The 19,316-nt window shown below is 38.4% G+C and overlaps 1 protein-coding gene across 5 annotated transcripts in view; it reads left to right on the top strand.

The window, feature by feature from the left end:
* CARMIL1 (capping protein regulator and myosin 1 linker 1) overlaps positions 1 to 19,316 on the top strand; it is a 4,434,936-nt gene that overhangs the window by 2,777,978 nt on the left and 1,637,642 nt on the right. For all 5 annotated transcript variants that reach the window (XM_044067077.1, XM_044067074.1, XM_044067073.1 and 2 more), the window contains exons 14-15: positions 4,100 to 4,177; positions 6,610 to 6,686. In XM_044067077.1, coding sequence (XP_043923012.1) covers positions 4,100 to 4,177; positions 6,610 to 6,686 — 155 coding nt within the window. The remainder of the gene's footprint in view (positions 1 to 4,099; positions 4,178 to 6,609; positions 6,687 to 19,316) is intronic.

Here is a 19,316-nt window from a genome sequence, read left to right as displayed (position 1 = left end):
AACATCTGCTGCTATGGTAAGTTTACTTACACAACCATACTTTTTAAGACAGGAGGGAAGAAAAGAGTTTGACCTGTGGATGAGGAGGAAATACTTGAAAGGAGGTATAGTCTCTTACTGCCATGACATATGCATTTTGTGGGATGGGACGCACAATCAGCTTTTAGAATTTCTTGCTCATATTAACAATACGACCAACTTTTTGCGTTTCACACACACAATAGGAACACATGAACTTCATTATCTTGATGTTAACCTTTACAAGGACAATGATAACAACACATTTCAATCAAAGATTTACAGGAAACCTTCATTTTCAAATTCTTTTTTACACTTTCAGAGTGCCCATCCCTTTTCACAGAAAAAGGGTATTCTTAAGGGACAACTAATCAGGGCATCTAGAATGTGTAGCACTGAGGCTGACTTTTTTAATGAAGTTCAAACATTAAAAGAAATGTTCTTGGAAAGGGGTTATCCACTTGATCTATTTGAAGTATTACTTAAGGAAGTGCATGACCAAAGAGATTCAGTACACTTCCCATTGTTGGGCAAGGGCCACACACACAATATTGCCTTACCCAAATCTGGAAATGATTTTATTGGTCCCAAGTTTATTTACACATATTGTGACAGTGCGCATGAAATAGAAAGGATTATTCATAAATTTTGGCCAATCCTTACGTCACATGAGGATTTTAAGGATGTTTTACCGGCTAAACCCAGATTTATCAAGAAGAGGGGTATTAATTTTAAAGAGATGTTCGAAAAGAAAGTTAGAAAAGGAAGAAAAGAAGTAGAAAAGAAGCCAGGCACCTACAAATGTGGGGCCTGTAACCAGTGCCACGCAATTCTGGATGATGTGGGTATATATCTCCCATCCAGAAAAATGAAAATTAAGTCTTTCTCACATTTCTCCTGTAATTCAAAAGGGGTGATTTATTTGGTTTTTTGCACGTTTTGTACAAGTTTTTATGTAGGCAAAACGGAAAGGGAAATGAGAAAAAGAATGTATGAGCATTTTTACGAAATATCCAAAAACAAGGAATCAAATGCCTTATTTAGACATTCCCTTTCATGTCCCAACTGTAATTTCAAATTCATGATTCTTGAACAAGTGAACCATGACGTGAGAGGTGGTGACTGGGAATCTACCCTTGAATATAGGGAGTTAGTGTGGCAATTGAGGCTGGATGCTGGAAATTGGCCCGGACTGAATGACACAATTAGTATTAAACCTGTTTTAAAACTCAGAAGAGCAAGATTATGAGATGTTTAAATCATACTGGTAAATTACACACACACTTTTTATAAACAGCCAATCCTTTCTCTCCTTCTCCTTTTTCATTAACTGCCCCTATAGTACACAGTTCAATATTGGTTTTTAGTATATTTTTATGTTACAAAGCTGTAGGCATTACACACAATAGTTTAGAACATTATAAAAGCGTTTTTTAACATTTAATATTTAATAATCTTAATTTATTGTGTTGTATCGGTTATATTGCACTTGATGAATGCTAGGAGCTGCATTTTATATTCTGGACATGTCCATTTTTAATGTATTACGACCATGAATTTTTAAAAAACAAGCAGTATTAGTCATTTTGACTGGTCAGAACTACAAGAGTTTATGGAAGATCTTAATTGATTCAAATGTATTTAATTGATTATTTAATTGACTGATCAATTTATTAGTGCAACTATTTAAGCAGTTGCTACACATTGAGATGTTAACTTGATAAAGCTCGGAATATCCGAGCAAAAGCGCTTGTTCTACTTGTTCCTGTTTTCTGTGTGCAATAAAAGTTTTAAATTTTGGATTTACAAAGCTCTGTTGGCTCTGCTCAGTGACTTTAATATAGAATTCAAAATGACATTTTTGACAGCATCTGGGAGGTTCTGAGAATGCAGCCAGGTAAACCTCCTCAAAACCTTTCCATCAGCAGCTGGAGATATTTTCCACAGAATTATAAACACATTTTAGGCAATGTGAATCATAAGTAGTGAGTGAGTAGTGACTTGTGAAACAGAAGAAACTAAATTGCACAAAGCAGGTTTTTCTATAGGAGGAAACTGATGCCAAAACATTCTTCATACTTTCACAATTAACCAGGAAGTCACGAGTCTGACCGTTTAGAATTCTAAAAATGAAAGTTGCAGAAGCATACACTTTTTTCCCAAACTTGTCAGAAGCCTTCCAGTCTTTGTCAGAATGAGGGGGATTAGAATTAACAAAGTGTTTAGCAACAGCTGGATTCACTAAAACAATTCACAGCTGGGTCAGGTTAGGGAGTGTTCTATAAATATTTGAAAGACTGAGCAACTTTGTAGAAGCTATATGTTTTTTAAGGGTAACAGACTGACTGTCAGGGAAACTGCAAACTTTGACAAAAATATCCTCCAAAGCAGACAAAACTGGAGGGTTAGTTGAATGTTTTGAAAATTCCAGCTGTAATCAATCATATTTTCTGAGGGATTGCGGATCCTAGTTTCTCACTGAAAACATTGATTCATCCTGGAAATAGTCCCAGAGAAAGAAAAATACTTGCACAAAAATAAGATGCCATATAATCCTCAGAATCTGAATCAGGAATTTAAGGAGAAAAAACTGTCTGTCCCTACACATTGTCTTTTGAACAACCCCTTCAGTAAGGAAATCATTCCTTTTTTTCCCTTGTACCAGAAACAGCTTTACAAGAGAGGTTAACACTGTAAACAAGAGCCTGTACCAAACTTAAGAAATTACACTTCTCCAGAGTAACTCCTACAGGAAGTCAAATGTTTAGTTTTCTGTATTTTTAACAGGAATGTCTGAAGAAACTGACCCTGTATTGCCAGGAACAATTTTCCCCAGGGATGGGTACAACATTGTGATTAAGCAAAGGCACTTTTTCTGGCTCTTATCCCAGGGCTAACCAGGGTTTCTCTCCCTTGTCAGCTAAGGGTAAACTAACACCTGCAGAGGACTTTCTAATGCCTGTTCCATAGTGGCTGTAAGGTACTACACCAAGGGATCATAAGAAACAGATAAGTGGTCTTCTAAGGAAACAGCTTTGGCCACAGCAGAGTCATCCACTTATGGCTGATTCAAATTACCAGCCAGCTGAAATGGCAAATGCTGCTAAACAGTCTGCTTCATTTTTTGGATGGTAGAAGGTCCAACAGAGGAACCCGGTACCCTTTTCCATAGTCAAGCTGAAGTTGGCACTTGATTCCTGGGGAAGCTTAGCAACAGTAGTAAGTAAAACAGGAAGGTAGCAAAAAGTAACTTTTTTTCCAGAAAAAAAGTTCAATAAAAAACACCTTATCCTCCGCCAATAAAAAAGTAAAATGCCAGTTTCTCCACAAAAAGTAGTTTTAAATAACTTTTAACCAGAAAAGTGTGTATTCCCTTTTAAAAGTACATTAATCTCACAAAACAGTCAACAAAAACATCTTTGCCCAACTTAAAAGTACTTTTTTTTCTGAAAGACTACACACAATGTGAGAAACAAGTAAAGTGGAATGGTCTTCCCTGAAAGGAACTTCTGCTCAGCAATGGAACTGCATGTGCTGACCTTTAATCCTTGAAAGTCCACAGGGGAATACTCTTCTGGGTGACAGGAAAGCTCTTAAGGACTTGGCGCCCAAATCAGATTTTAGTCAGCTCAGCTCAAGCTGGCTAACTGTTTTGGTGTATGGAAAAAGTGCCCTGAAGCTTTGAAGCTGACCAACTGCTGTATCCTATATATGATGTAACCCATATAGCTTAGGCTACTCAGCAGTGATCATAATGATGAACATATGAATGTTCCCAGAAAGCAGGCAGTTTGTGATGGTAGTGTTGTAAAGAAAAAAATGCAGGTGAATAAGTTAAGATGGTGTTATCAACACTTGTAACATGTTTGCTTATGTTCATATCAGATGTTCCTTTTGTATATATTTCCATTTTATATTTTCTTACTTGGCATAGGAAAGTAGCACACAGTTGTAAAAGTTATATTATGAACAAGTGTTTAGCGTCATGTAGAAATAAAATGTTTTTAGGAAAATTATTTATTTTAAATAGATTTATTTTAATTAGCATTGTTTTAATGGACTTTGTTTTGCTTTTTTACAGGCTTTATATAACTTTTTATCACAGCCAAATGCCATTATTCACCTGGATTTGTCAAATACAGACTGCTCGGTAGACACGGTAAGATATTCCTTGTTTTAACCAGTTGCATTTGTGTTCTATACATTTTACATTTTTTGACTAGGCTGTGCTCTTACCATGGGCCTTTTTGGGGGGAAAAAAGCACACAAAAGGAAAAAATATTTTGCGTATGTTAAGTTACAATGTGCAAATAAAATTGAAACTTCTCTCTGAAAGATAGCATTCCCTTTGTGTATAGTCAGAAAAAATAAACTTTATATACTGTATGCAGGGTTAGATGTGTGCTTAACACTAACACAGAAATACTTTGTTATACATTCATTACTGCAGCTATGGTCGCTGCTTCTAACTAAACACATACACATATAGAGTAATCGTCGCTACAAGAAAAGTTGTTGCCCCCTTACATTCTGGGTCACCAGTCACTTTTCATGGACATTGAGTAACAGCCCACTGACCTTGCAAAGAGCAGTCGCTTATTCCTAAGGAATTGTGTTATACTGCACTATTCCTCCAAAGGGACAGTTACCCAAAAGTAATACATTACAGGGAGACAGAAACAAGGTCTTTCATATCTCCTGTTGCAGTAGTATCTCGTATAGATGTGTGTACCTTTGTGGTAACATTTTAATAAAGAAGAGAAAAGGAAGAATAAATAATATGTTTGTATATAAGCTGCTTGGTGAGAGCTTACGTATTTAGAATATGTCAAGGTAAAACCATCTTAGATGCCCATGGCTGAAGTGATTAAAATGTGACTGAGCTGTACCCATGAAGATGACTGTAAATCTTAAGTTCTCACCTCACCACTGTTCTGAATATCAGGTCTAGAAGTGATCTGTTATTAGTAGAGAACACCACTTTGTGTTTTCTGCATGCTATGTGTTGGTGAACTGACACTTATTTCATCTTGAATGCTGATGAAGTGACCCTTCATTTTTGTTTTGTTGTGTCTGTCCTCCTTCAGCATAATCTGTTTCTCTATGGCCAGTATAAGGATGTCTTATTTTATTGTTGTGCCCTTTCTTATACAAACCTTACCAGCAGGACCTACCACAACAATAGACTGAAAGGAAATGTATTCAAAAATTACATTACTGAGCAGGTCAAAGGGACAGTACTGTTGTGTCACCCGGCCTTGTGAACATTACTGTAAATGATTGTCACTGAAGTGACACCCTGATTCCAACAGCAAAAAGGTGAAACAAGTGTTATGGATGGATGGATATGTTTACAGTAGCATTTAAGTCATAATTACACTACAGAAAATATAAAACAGGATGCAGCTGCAACTTACCTACAAGAGTGAAAGAACTAACCACAAAACAGAAAAATACACATAAAGGAACATATGTCATGGAACTTCTGAAACCACCTCAGAGAACAGGAGTGAAAGCACTAACTCTATCTGAAAGTTAGCATTTCCTATAAGTACACCTCCTTACCAGATTAGTGCTTCCTGAGCTAGAGCAGCTATCTTAAAAAGTTAGTTGTTCATAATTAACAGTAGTATGTGGGCTCCCACAGCTTCACCTACAGCTGGCTCAGTCTGATAGCATCCTCAGTAGTCTTCCCTTAATGTTAACTTGGAAACACCCAAAAGCAGTGCTCGCTTTGCTGGTTAGAGGGAAAGATAACCCATTAGGAACAGAACTTGCATCTGAAAAATAATGTCATGATTAAAATTACCCCAAGTGGTATCCATTTCATTTTAATATTATGTTTTTTTTCCTTGCAAATCATGGCTCAAATCCCCCAAGCTGTCTGTATTTCTTATTGCGCAATGCATGTGTGTGGATCTTGTGTAAAATAATAAAAACTACAAGAAAAACCTAGCCAATCTAGAGTTTTCACTGTGTGATACCTAAAACCTCCTGTAGTAGAGGCCCATGGGATATATGCAAATGACCCCTTAAGGTATATGGCTTGTATGGCTACTGAATATCCATGACTTTTTACATCTTTATGGATACATTCAGGCTTGTAAAGCCAAACCCCATGAGCTGTGGATATGCATATTTCTGCCTTCTTATGACCTTGTCAGCACAGCATAAGTGGACTGTTTGGCTATACTTTAGAAACACAGGGTCTTTAAACCCAGCTGATGTCGGTAACCATTAAGGTGTCTGCAAAATATCCCAGTGACTATTTGGATGTATCCCATGGTCCTCTATTACTGGAGGTTTAAGTTATCACACAGTGAAAACTCTAGCTTGGCTAGATTTTTCTTGCAATTTTTACTAATTGGTTTGTCTGTGTGACCCTTTTACGTTTTGGTCTGGATGTTAGTTGGGACACAAGGTTTGATTTTGCTCTCTGGTTATTGGCTAGACTTGTAATAGTCTGCAGACTGGGAGCCTACTATGAACTCGTAAAGCATATTGAAAGATTACGTGCATTCAGAATGATCTCAGATTTTAACGCTTAACAGTATTACATCTGACTTGCATGGCATCTTTTTTTTATTGCAGGTATGTGGCGCACTTTGCCGGGGCTGCATCCAGAATCTCCGAACACTCAACCTTTCCAGGAATGTTTTCAGTTACAGGTATCTTGTAGTCTTAAGCTTGAATACTATGTGTTAAGGAAGTAACAATATCTAACCACCAAAAAGCCTAGTAGAAGTTTGTCAGTGTTTACCAAAGTGTTCCATTCTGTTAGTGATTTCCTGGCAACTGCAGTTGTCATTTTTGGGTCATTTTTAAAATTATTTTGTTAATCTTGTCCTTTTTTCATTTTTTTCTTTTTGCTTTAGGAAATTGTTGCAGTTGTATGTTGCCTTACAATTGGCCAAACTCTTCTGTGCTGATGATGCTATAAGAAGGCAGAAACATATATGTTCACAGCTAGAGGGGTTTGACTTTATTGGCCTGAAATTGTCCATAAATAGATGTTAAAGTAAAAGAAAGTCATGGACATTCAGAATTGCCATTTAGCTAAAACACATGATATCCTCAAGGGGTAATTTGTATATGTCCCATGTTGCCTCTGATACAAGAGGTTTAAGGTATCACACAGTGGAAAATCTAGCTTTGCTAGATTTTTCTTTGTGTTTTTTAACCAGTTGATTTTCCTGTGTGACCTTTTCACTCATTGTTTTAGAATGTACTGTATCAGATGAGAAGGCCCTTTGCAGACAGTACTTAGCACTCTCTCCAACCACCACCGCCGTCTGTTCGATTTTTTTTCTTCTTTGTTGTAAATGAAACACCATAAAATGATTCAGCAACTTCAACAAGAAATCCAAAGAAACAACAAAAGGAGTAAAACTAACATTCATGATGTAGAAGGTGAGACGTTTCTTTATAAATTCTGCCTTACAAAGGTAGCTGGGCTAACACTTGGGGACCAGCTTGGAATTAATATAGCCAAATCTACTATGCAATAGAATGTCTACTCTGCACATCATGTTCCAGATAATTTAACCCACCTCTGAAGAATCTGTCTTCTCCTTGAGATGTGAATTTTCATGTCTGATAGGCTTTGCCCTACCTTTGTTTGAAGAGGGTGATTTCAGTGGCTCTGAAGTTCAGCCCTGGGAAGATGCTGTTTTTGCTGGCTGTCACCTTTGCTCAGAAGATTTATGAGATATAGGTCTTTGTTTGTGAGGAACCATTGTTCTTAAGGAGTCCATTAGAAACGGTCTTGATTTGATTCTAAAGTAGTTTCAGAATTGTCCATAAAATGGTTAATTTCTTTCCCTTTTTTCTTAGCAGAAGCAGAATCCAGGCAGTAGAGTGAGGTCTTTATTTCTGTAATTTACCAGTGCTTTATTCTAGCAGACCATAGGAAGAATAATGAAAGGCCAATCTCAGCTGTGTGGAACATGAGCGAGTTATTTTTGTGGGAGAGTCTTATCCTAAAAGTATCATAAGCGTATCTAGAAATGTATCTAGAAACAGTAGACAGAGATTGCCATTTAAACTTGGAGTGAAGTTCAGGGCAGCATGTCCTTTGGAAATTGGCAAGTTGCAGCAGTGCAAAACCATCAGTTGAAAACCAAGTTGTAGTTTTCATCAAAATTTTCCAACAATTACAGGATCCACGATGTTGTAAAAATAAGAGTGGGAATTGCAAATAGTTTTATGCAGTCATGTTTGAAGTGGCTGTATTGATTGATTGTATATTATTAAAAAGGGGTCCATTAACTGTTGGTGGCAAGGCTACATTATCTTTAACATCGTTAAATGGTAGTTCTTACCTCATATGTCCTTGTATTTTAAGGTTTCCCGCTCTACATGTTGTGCTGTGTCCTTGCTAGGTAAGATAACATCTTCACAGTTTCCCTATGATTCTCGTTTATGTTTTGTCTTTCCCTCTTTAGTCTGTAGTAACTTTTCACCATTTTACTCATGTCTCTCCGTAATCCTTATGATACTTGTTTTTCTTTACCTTTTGGCCTTGCTAGTTATTTTGAGACACATTAATATTGCTATGAGAAATACTCATTTAATCTTATCTGGCAATAGCTTAGTTCCCTTGTTTAGCTGCCTATTAGCCAACAGCATTTCAAATAGTTTTCTCTTACAATATTCATTTCTGCTGTAAATCCAGGTCTTGTTTTTCACTCTTCTGCTGGTGTCCACCTCGCACGGCTTAACCTGCATTCTGGTGCAATTATATATTAGCACTTCTGTTAAAATCTGTATAAATCCCACCATGATTAACTGATTTATATGTCTGCGTAGATAATTGGAATACATCGGTGAAATGTGGATTTGATAGTAACCATTTGAAATGTCAGGACCCCCTGTAGTGAGTCCCAAAATGCAGAGACTGAATGTCTGACAGAACGGACTTGTTATATACCAAGCCCAAAATGCCATTTCTCGGAATGTTTCCTTTTGTCTGGGGTTTGGCGATCTCAGAGTGGGTATGTATGAGTTCCGTGGGGGGTGCAGGGGGACACAAAAAGAAGTTTTAAGGAGAAGAGCAATTTTCGGGATTTGCTCTACTCTGGGTTTTCAGTCTTTTTTTTTGGCTTTTCAGCACTTAGCATTTCGAGTGCCGACATTTCAATAGGGATTTGTGTTTGATACGTAAAATAAGCTATAGGTTAAAGCAATCTTATTCAAGACTCAGTTGTCACAGAATTTGTTCCCTAAGTTTACCATATGTTTCACATATCACCTAAACCAGACCATTTTTTTTTAGATAAAAGTGTTGCCTCCCATTGCCGTAATTGTTTCTGCTGAATTGAGCTTGTAGGTGTTCTCCATTTTCATTTATTTTAATAGTGTAGGGAGGATATTAGGATTTCTTATTAGTTAGTTAATTATTTATCTAATTTTAGTTTGTTTAAATAGCTATAATAAGGTGTGTTTTAAAGTTGATATCATTTTCCAGTAGACTAGTTTTGATAGTTAGAATCAGATCATTATCATCAGAAATGTCACTCTCCAGTTAGCTAGTTGTGATCAGATACATTTTTATTCTTCATTCTAATATGAATGAATTTCATCTAAGAGGAAAATTTAGGCGGGCAATGTTGTTTGAGGAGTATGTGTATATATTTCTTTGCCATGTGTGAAGTTACTGTTTTTAAACATTGAAATGAAAGGGAAATCAGTCTGTGTTTTAGCTTTCTAGGCTGTTACAGATGTGCTGGGATTTTTTGAGGTCGTATGGGTGTGTTTGTTTTGCATGTGCATTGTGTGACATTTTATTTTTAGTAGCATACATATTATGGTAGCTGTTTAGTGGCTGCAGACACATTTTTAATGCTGCTTCAGGTGTACAGCTGAACTTCACATCTTGTGCGTTACACCATATACATGTCTTTATTGTACCTTTATCTGAAATTTTTTAGAGTAGTTATATCTCTACTACTATATACCTGTTCACATATGCATAATGTATCATATATAAAGTATGACTGTTCCTGCCTCCCCACCCCAAAGCAGGGCCCATGGTCAAGCTTGGTTTAGAGTTTTGCTGAGGCATGTTTCCTTGAGATTTATTTGTTGTGTGATGTGATCAGGAGCACGTCAACAAATTATTATATACTTGCACATGTGTGTGTGTCTGTCTATCCATATATATAGACACACACACACAGACTTTTTTTTATTACATCCTTTATCTGGCATGTTTATGTACCATTGGGAGAAATGTTTGTCTCTCTCTCTCTTGTTTGTGATGCATTAAGTTAGCGTTTGTTCAACCTAATTTGATACTCCTGTACGCTTGAATAGTGATCCTTGTTGCATTTTTTTTCTTGCAGCTTTATCTCTTGCCATCTGTCCAAGGCATTTGATATGGTTAATCACCAAATACTTATAAATATCCTCAAAATCCTTGTCACTAGATGCACTCACTACAAAATGGTTCCAGTCCTACTTAGATAACAGACAACAGGCGGTGCTTTGGCACAACATTCTATCTACCCACCTGCCCGTTAAACTTGGCGTCCTTCAAGGGTCCATATTAGGACACCTTCTTTTCTCCATATTTATCAATGACCTTCATCTAGCAATCCCCCAAGCTACATGCATACACTACGCGGACGATTCCACACTTATATGCACAGCCACATCCACTTCCAAACTTCACTCCCATACCCAAAAGGTATTTAATACAGTAGAACAATGGTTTACACAGCATTGCCTCCTCTTGAACCCCCAAAAAACTAAACTCCTCCTTTTAATCCTACTCGCAAGTCCTCCCCAATAGATTTCTCAGTTACATCCACTAATGGTACTCTTAAATTACCAGACCCAACTACCAAACTACTTGGTATCACCATAGACAACGATCTTAACTTTGACATCCATATCAACAATACTATAAAAACTGTTAACAAAAAACTCTGCTGTCTCTACAGGATCAAACCCTTCCTTTCACCAACAGCCAGAACAACTATTGCTCACACTCCTCTAATCTCTACACTCCTCTATGCCTCACCCATATATACTAATCTGTCTAAAAATAACCTCACCAAAATGGAAATCTCCTACAATAACATTGCCAGATTTGCTACAGGCAACCCAGTTAGAACCCACCATTGTTATAATCTTAAGCAGCTAGGATGACTTGAACTTCTGAATCTGCTTAAATTCCACCAACTAACCATTGCCCATAAGATTCTTTACCAACCTTCCAGTACACCTATATTATCTACCCTCATCATCCCCTATAATAATCTGAAATCCTTGCGCTCATCACATAAACTTCTTGTAAATACCGCTAAAGCTAATAACAGGGCTGGGGATTCTCTTTTCACTAATACTGTTGGAAAATCCTGGAACCTTCTCCCCAGTGAACTTTCCTCAGTTTCCTCTACATCACTTTTCAAAAACAGACAAACTTTTCCTGAGAACACACTGGTTATGCCCCTGTACTAAACCTGACTAATCATCTTTCTCTTCAAACTAGACACTTGCCTACCCTTTACTTCTCAATAACAAGTTCTACTTTCCATATTAACCACTTTACTGTGTGGAGGCATGCATGAATGAGCGTGCCTTTGTTGAAGATTGTGCGTCAGGGCTGGTAACTCGGCACGTAAAAATCCATTACCAAACACTAGCGGACCGGAGTTCCGCTGTGGCGACCCCTAACCGGGATAAGCCAAAAGACACAACAACCATTTCCTATACCTAACCTTTTTTCATCCTCTGTGCTTACTTATAGTTTGACAACTCTTTATTAATATAATTATACAATAAGCTGCCTTTTTTGTTATATTCTGTATTCTACCTGTAATTTGTATTGTACCTGCTTTTTGCACTGTGAAGTATTCTGTCCTCTTTGATAATTTCTGTGTTAACCTGTAATGTTCATTGTAAATATAAATGTTTTTTTCTTTTTTTATCCTCGGAGCTTATCTCCCCAGGTTATAGTATGTATTCTACCTTTGTTTTGTATTGTACTTGCATTTTGCACTGTGAGATATTCAGACCTCTTTGATAATTCTGTGTTAACCTGTAATGTTCATTGTAAATATAAATGTTTTTGTTATTTTTTGTTTTCCACGGAGCTCATCTCCCTGGGCCTCTACTGAAAATGGACATGTATCGAGTTAGACTAGCCCGGTCAACAAATGTAAAATAAAATAATTGCACATTTAATGGGGTTCTAAACAAAAAATATCTGTTTTACGTTCCTGTTAACCTTCTTTTTACATCTTAAAATGTTTCCTACCCCTGAATAGTCAATGTATCTTCTTTTCTTGTCCTTGCCAGACATTCTGTGATGGCTGTTTGATTTATTTCTGTTTCCGTCCTTGCACCAGGTTTAGATTTGTACTGATTTGTTCTCCAGCCTTGTAGTAAATGCAGTTTTCCTCTCAAAGCTGTTCATTCTGATTTTGCAACGTGTTTTTTTTTCATGTTCCTCTTAGAAGACTTCTATTTAGTTGTCTACATGATAGAACCAAAACTGTGTCAAATTCAATCTGTATTTGATACTTTTCTCTCTCTCAACTTTTTTTTTCTTTTTGTAATCATTTGAAATGTAGGAATGCACTAGAGTAAGTTGCAAAACACTGAGAATGAATATCCAAAAAAGTGGACTTGTATGCTAAGTCTGAGTTGACCATTTCCTGGAATATTCTCTTTTTTTTCTGAGGTATGGTGATCTCTGAGTTGATGTATATAAGTTTGGAGGGTGTGGGAAGGCTTGCCTCCCCGCAAAAATGAAGTTTAAGGGAGAAGAGTAAGGTTCAAGATTTGCTCTTTTCCTGGATTTTCAATGTGTTTTTTTTTCGTTGTGTCTGCACTCAGCATTTCGAGTTCCTTTTCAATAGGGAGCCCTTTTTTAATGTGTGTAGTTGGAGTCAGTATTGCATTAAGTCTCTAGCTGTCTTTTTCTTCTCAAACTTTTCCCTCTGATCTTGCAGTGTATTTTCTTTTCTGTTCCCCTTAGAAGGCTTCCATTTTCCTGTCTACATGCTCATATATGACTCAGTTTTGTTTCTGTCTATCTTTGATACCTTTGTTTCTAGAACTTTTTCATTGTGTATACGTTGCATTCAGTATTGCAGAAGTTATGATTATCCCCTTGTGTTTCTGTTTGGCTGTCAGATCTAGTATTTCATACTTATTATATCTCATCAGCGACTCACTCAGTTCATTTGTGCTGTGTGTGCTATTTTGTTCTAAGTTCTACTAACTCTTCAGATGTGCATATCTTAAGTGATTCTCTTCTGCATAGATTTAGTACATGAAAATAAGCTTGTATGTTTTTTAGGCTGTTGTGTGGCAGATCATTTGGTCCCTTGTATATTTACTTGTTGATATTAAGTTACTTTTACTCCATTATTCATTTATACGACTGACAGTACTGCTATTTTCGGTTTAGTGAATACTCCAGTACTGCTGTTTTCTTCCAGTTTTTGATCAGTTTTGTAATTGCTACATTTTTATAACTCTAAAGTTTCCCTGGGTGTACAAATTTACGCATATTGCTGTCTTTCCCCTCTGAGGTATTGATTGATTGACTGACATGGGCATATGTGTAATGTCTGTAATTATCTAATCTTTCTGTTTTCTTTCACTTCAGTCTTTTTCATTGGCACGTTTTCCTCTTCTGCCTGTCTTGTACCTCCTATTCATTTTCACTCTCTCTCAGTTATCTTTAGCCATTCATTCCAGTTTTCAGCACTGAGGTCTTTTTCCTCTGGCTTTCTATTTTTATTTTGTAGTTTGATTTGCTTTCATTTAAACCTTAGCTATATTCCTGATAATACAAATTGCTATCATATCTTGTTTTTATTTATTTCTGTTCTGATTTTTTCCTGTTTCCTGCGGGTATCTTATTTGCACATGATTCCATTGTTATCCCACAGTAAAGTTATCACATTAAATTCTAGTTGTGTTATTTTCTTTTTAACCATTTCCTTCTTTCCCTTAATGATATCTTTATCACGTAATACTTCGTTTTGTTCGTTTCACGGTATGTCAAATAGTTCTATTCACTTTCACTTAACGTAGCCTCAATTTTTTTTTTATTACCATATCAGCTGTAATGTTAAGAACTGTACTTGAAAGGTCCTAGGACTGGGTTATACATTCCACCAATTAGAATTCTGAATCATTTTTGGGATGATTGTATGCCTGGCATGGATTTGCAACTGAGAGTATGTCTATTGTGTCATAAGATATTGGCTACATAAGTGGATCATGTGCCTACCAGTTCTTTTCTGTTGCTCACAGAGTCTGGATTTTGCTACTTGCTATTACCAGTAAAAGTTTCTGAATTAATGTACATTTTCATTTTGGTCAGTGGAAGAGTTTTTCTCCAGCTTCTTGCGCTGATTAGTCATGGGATGACAGAAGAAGCTGCTAATTAGTATTTACTGACAGGATGTGGATCTTTTCCTCGATTTTTGGTGCCTTAGACTTTGCTTGGGGGATTGGCTTGGGTTCTGTCCTTTCAGCGGTAAGTTTACATTGTCTGTTGCCTGTCAGAATTCAAAGTGTATCCTGTAAGTGTTCCTTGATTCAGTGGTGAATTTGAAAGCTGGGAAAGGCACACCCTCAGCTCACACTGGGGGGGTGGGGGGTGGGGGGGACTGTATCCTGTGGTGTTTTCTGTTGCCTTCCCCTACCTGATAAGACTCGTCATAGGTACCTCCTCACTCAGAGATCTTGGGGAGGTTGGCTTCCTGGAGTCACCTGGTTGTGGATCAAAGATATTCATGGTTAAGACTTTCTTTATGGTCTCCCTTTTAACCCATGTGTGGGCCTGTTAGAAGGGGTCATAGGATGAGCCCACATCAAGACCCATGATTCAGGCTGAAAGTGTGAGCTCTTGCTTATCTCTTGTTGCAGTTATGGAAGATGACAAGCATCTCTTGGATGCCTGAGTCAGGGATGATGTATTTCTGTTCTTATGGCTCACCACATTCTGCACATACACAGTTATGAACTTTTCTACCTGGTACCTTGCAAAGGTCAGTCACCCTCTCCTGCTCAGGTTCACATGAGTGAGTAGAAGATGCAGGTCACCCTATCCAGCCAGCTTCTTTTTAGGGTTACATAAGGAGGTCTTAGAACTTTACGTAAACAAAGCTAGCATGTCCTTTCCTTCTCCCCAGCTCTTTTTTGGGATAATGCCTCCAGGTTGATGACACTGGACTGTTTGTGTTTTTGTTTAATCCTGGGGAGTTGCACACCTCTGGCTACCATAGGTGGCTTTTCCATGGTGCCAGTCTTTGAACATATCATTTTGGAAGCCTGGGTAAGCCCTGTTTTGCTGCCTGTGGAAGAGCTGATATTTTATATTACATTTAGCATACTGGAGAAATATCGTCTACAGCCATCCCCAGGCTGACTTTTGAGTTGCTTTGAGGGACGAGACCCCCTCTCATTCCCAGAGGCCTCATTTTTCCCACTTGGCATACATAAAAAGTGCTTTGTGAGCAAGACAAGATGGGCAACAAGAAAGTCTTTGCTTCTGCTACATTGGGGTTTAAATCTTTGATATGCTTTGCGTTGTGGCTAATGGAACTCTACTTTTTCCAATCTTTAATAAAGCAGAGTCTGTTCAGCACTCTGTTCATGATAGCCCCAGTGATACTACATTTGGACCATGGCATTTTTGGACGTGAAAAAGGATCTGGCTTAGGTGATGAGCAGTGTGGTATGCTCCCTTCAATACCTCAGGATGGCCCTTTGGTGGAGCTTGCACTGAGCCTCCTTAACTTGGCCTTTCTGAAAGTTTCTCTTCTTGGAGCAGCCTCAGTCACTTTTGCATTAAAGTTGATGGTAACCTGTCCAAAGTGGAGATGTCCATAGCATTCCAGTTGGACTGAAATCTGCTCGCATGCAGTACCCCTTGAGAGTTCTACCTTTATTTTTCTTTAGTAGTTTGTCCCCTTCTTGTACAGAAGTCTCCAAAGCTGGTAGGAAGGGCTAATTGATGCACCAGTTGGTAGGGCAGCCTCTTCTATGTGGGTTTCCTTTTAGGTTGACGGGGAATTGATATGTACTCAAACCTTTTGCCTTCTGTGGTGGTGGTTCCTACAGTATGGGGGTGAGGCTTCCTTGGGCAGACCAAATTTACATTTTGTGGGTCTGCGTGACCTTAATGCACCCCACACACACACACACACCCATACAGACACCTTTTTTTCATCTTTAGCTCTGCATTGATCATCTGACTACCTCATTTGCAACCTTATTGTGCAATGTCTGCTACCCTGTTTGGTTCTTGAAGCAGTAAGAGTCAACCTCCAAGACTGGTGTCATATGCTGTGAGGAGTAGGACTTCTTTATGTATTCATGCACCTAAATCTCTCCCCTTGCTGCAGATGAGACTCCTATATGCATCATAACATTCATGCATCTTTAACAATGGCAGTCTCAACTTATGCAGCATAGTGCAGTGCAAGTTCAGTCATCATGGTTCTCCAAGTGGCTCACAAGATGGGTTGAGCAAATGCTTGCCCACTCCTCTTGCACCTCCGTTGTTCCAGAACTACTGGATGAACCTTGGTTATCTGCAGCAGAAGTCCGGGCTTTGTCTCTCTTGACCACCAGAGCTAGCCTGATGCTGTTTCTTTGGTATGCTAGAGTTTCCTGCTTTACTTGTTGGCTGAGGGCTGGCAGCATTATGCTCTTACCCGTTTTTCCTGTAAATGCCTTCTAGACAATAGGTTGAGATTTCACTGTGACAGCAGTGCTTTGGGTATAGAAACACACTTTTGCAATGGTGGTAGTTTAAAAACTGGCCACTTCACCCTTCCTACTTCTGTGGGCATTGTTCTGCTTGCCTTGAAGGTCTCATCAGATTGATTTGATGAGTGGTTTGTGGAGCTTCAAAGTGGCTTATGGAGCTTCAAAGTCATTAAGAAAGGAGTTAATTTTTCCTCTTCTCACTGTCTGCTTTTTGACTCCTGCTGTGATGGTGTTTTTTCTGGTGATTTTTTAATACCTTTATTGAATCATCACTTAAGACACAGGCAACCATACATTCATATAAAAGAAAACAAACAATATCAACATGATCCTAGTTACAAAGATTGTACATCAGTTTTTTGTATTAACGATCATCAATCCAGCATTACATAAATTGATCAGTTCCTGCCTTTCCTTTAATGTCATATTTCCTTCAAAAATAGTATTTTTCATGTGTTGATGTCCTGATTGAAAGCACTGTTGCAGTATTCTTAACATATGGGTTTTTGCCCTCCAACATCTGACTGGTACCAAAGTTTTACTTTCCTAAGGGCGTACATCTGACGTGTGACCTCAGCTTGCATGCTTTGTGGTATATAGGGAGGACATATGCATGAGTACTTCAGACGATCTCACCACCAGCCTGAATTCAAGTCATACATCCATTGGACTAATCTTCATTGGGTCATTGGTACAGTTGCTTTGCTTTATAGCATTTCAGATAAGTGCCCCATTGCAGAACTTTACTTTTTCAAGTATTTTGATGGGTGTCAATCACTTTTATTAGATATCCTCTAGGAAGGGTAAGTTTAAGTGTGGCAGGCAGATCCCAAAAAAGGACTTGCACACTAAGTGTCTTTTTTTTAGGCTCGGAACACAACTACAAATCCTGCACCATCTGCCAGTCTTTTTTTCCTAATTCCCTTTGGTCAAGGCTTTCCTCCCTGAACACATTCCTTAAAACTCACCATCTAAAATGCCTGTCCAAAGCCAGATACTGGAATCCCCTGCATCCAACTTCACTCTTCCACCTAAGAAGAAATTCAGAAGACCCCAAGACGACTTGTATCCTTTCATCTCTGTGTCAGATGTACCTGAGGTTACACAGACCACAGTCCTTTAGATTTCCGCTCAGTTTCCTGTTACTGATACCCTGTTGGAGGCCAGTGTGGTTCCTGAGTCCTTGCAGGCGCCTTGGACTAACCATTAGTCATCATTTCAGAAGGCCCACATGGAGTGCCTTAAATCCGTGTCAGTGAAGAGGTTCCTGGTATTCTGATCGATGTCTGCCAAGGTTCCAAACCTCTGAGACTAGTTCAGGCAGATGTCACACCTAGAATGAAAAAGCAAATAATTATGCATGTGACCTTCCCTACAATTTCCAAATAAAAAGAATGGATACACTTATTTAAGGTAATCATAGCCCTGAAACCTCTTTCCTTTCTGTCACAGCTGCCACAGTCCACACCACAAAAACGCACTCTAGATTCCTCTTCCTCTGATGAGGAACAGGATCTGGATTCTGATCACTCTGAATTATTTCACACAGATGCTTTCCTGTGAACAGCTGTCCTGTAATGAAGGGGATTCCCCCATGCCCTGACTCAGCTATGGAGAGGACCTACTTTGGGGAAACTATCCAGAACATGATGAGACATTTTGAATGGCAATCTAAGTAAATCAAAGATGTTTTAAAGAGATACTATAGTCTTCTGAAAATGGTCACTCCAACCTCTTCTCCAGTCCCTCCAGTACTAGATGCATATCAGAAAACCTTTCAGTCTACATCTTCTATTCCTGATACTCAACCTCAAGCACCTAAAACATCATATAGAGTCTACAAGGTGTTTCATGAACTAAAATACCTACCTGTATAAGAACCTTGTGGCTGACCTTGCTGCTGTCTCCCTATCCTCCGACAAGCTTTTTAAACTGCTTCTCATTGTTAGCATTCTCCACCCAGTGACAAGGATAGTAGGGTTATGGACAGGTGGGTTAAGAAGATCTACACCTTTGCTATCCTTCCATTCAGAGCTATCAACTACTGGACGCAGATGACTAAATATTTGCTGTCTGTCCTGCAGTCTCAGAATAAGGTCATGTCAGACCGATAATCTGCAGATTCTAAGTAACAAATGCAGACCTTACTATTGCAGGCAACTCAAATTGCTAGGCACAGCATCAAATGTAGCTGTGATGGTGTGGATGCCTCTTCCAGGGCTGCAGCCACAGGTTCACTCATTAGACATTGTTAGGTTGCACAGCCAACCCATCCCTGAGGATTTTAAATCTAAAATCCTAGATTCTTCAATAGACAAAGACCTCCTGTTTGGCCCTGAAACTGCAAAACTCTTCAAAGCCTTACAAGAGCAGAGTAAGACCATGATGGACTGTAGGCAAAATTTACTTTCTACGTTCCCTGGATACCATAGGAACTACCCAGCTAAGACCACTTCCTTTGTTAAGAGGTACCCTCTGCCCACTTAGAAACAAAGGAAAAACTCCTAGGTAGATATGTTCAACAAACAACATAAGGGAGTCTCCTTCAGGGAGACCTC

Source organism: Protopterus annectens, chromosome 3.part1 (assembly GCF_019279795.1).
Source record: "Protopterus annectens isolate FY-2018-M chromosome 3.part1, PAN1.0, whole genome shotgun sequence".
Taxonomy (NCBI): Eukaryota; Metazoa; Chordata; order Ceratodontiformes; family Protopteridae; genus Protopterus; species Protopterus annectens.
This window is presented reverse-complemented; position numbering and strand designations above follow the sequence as displayed.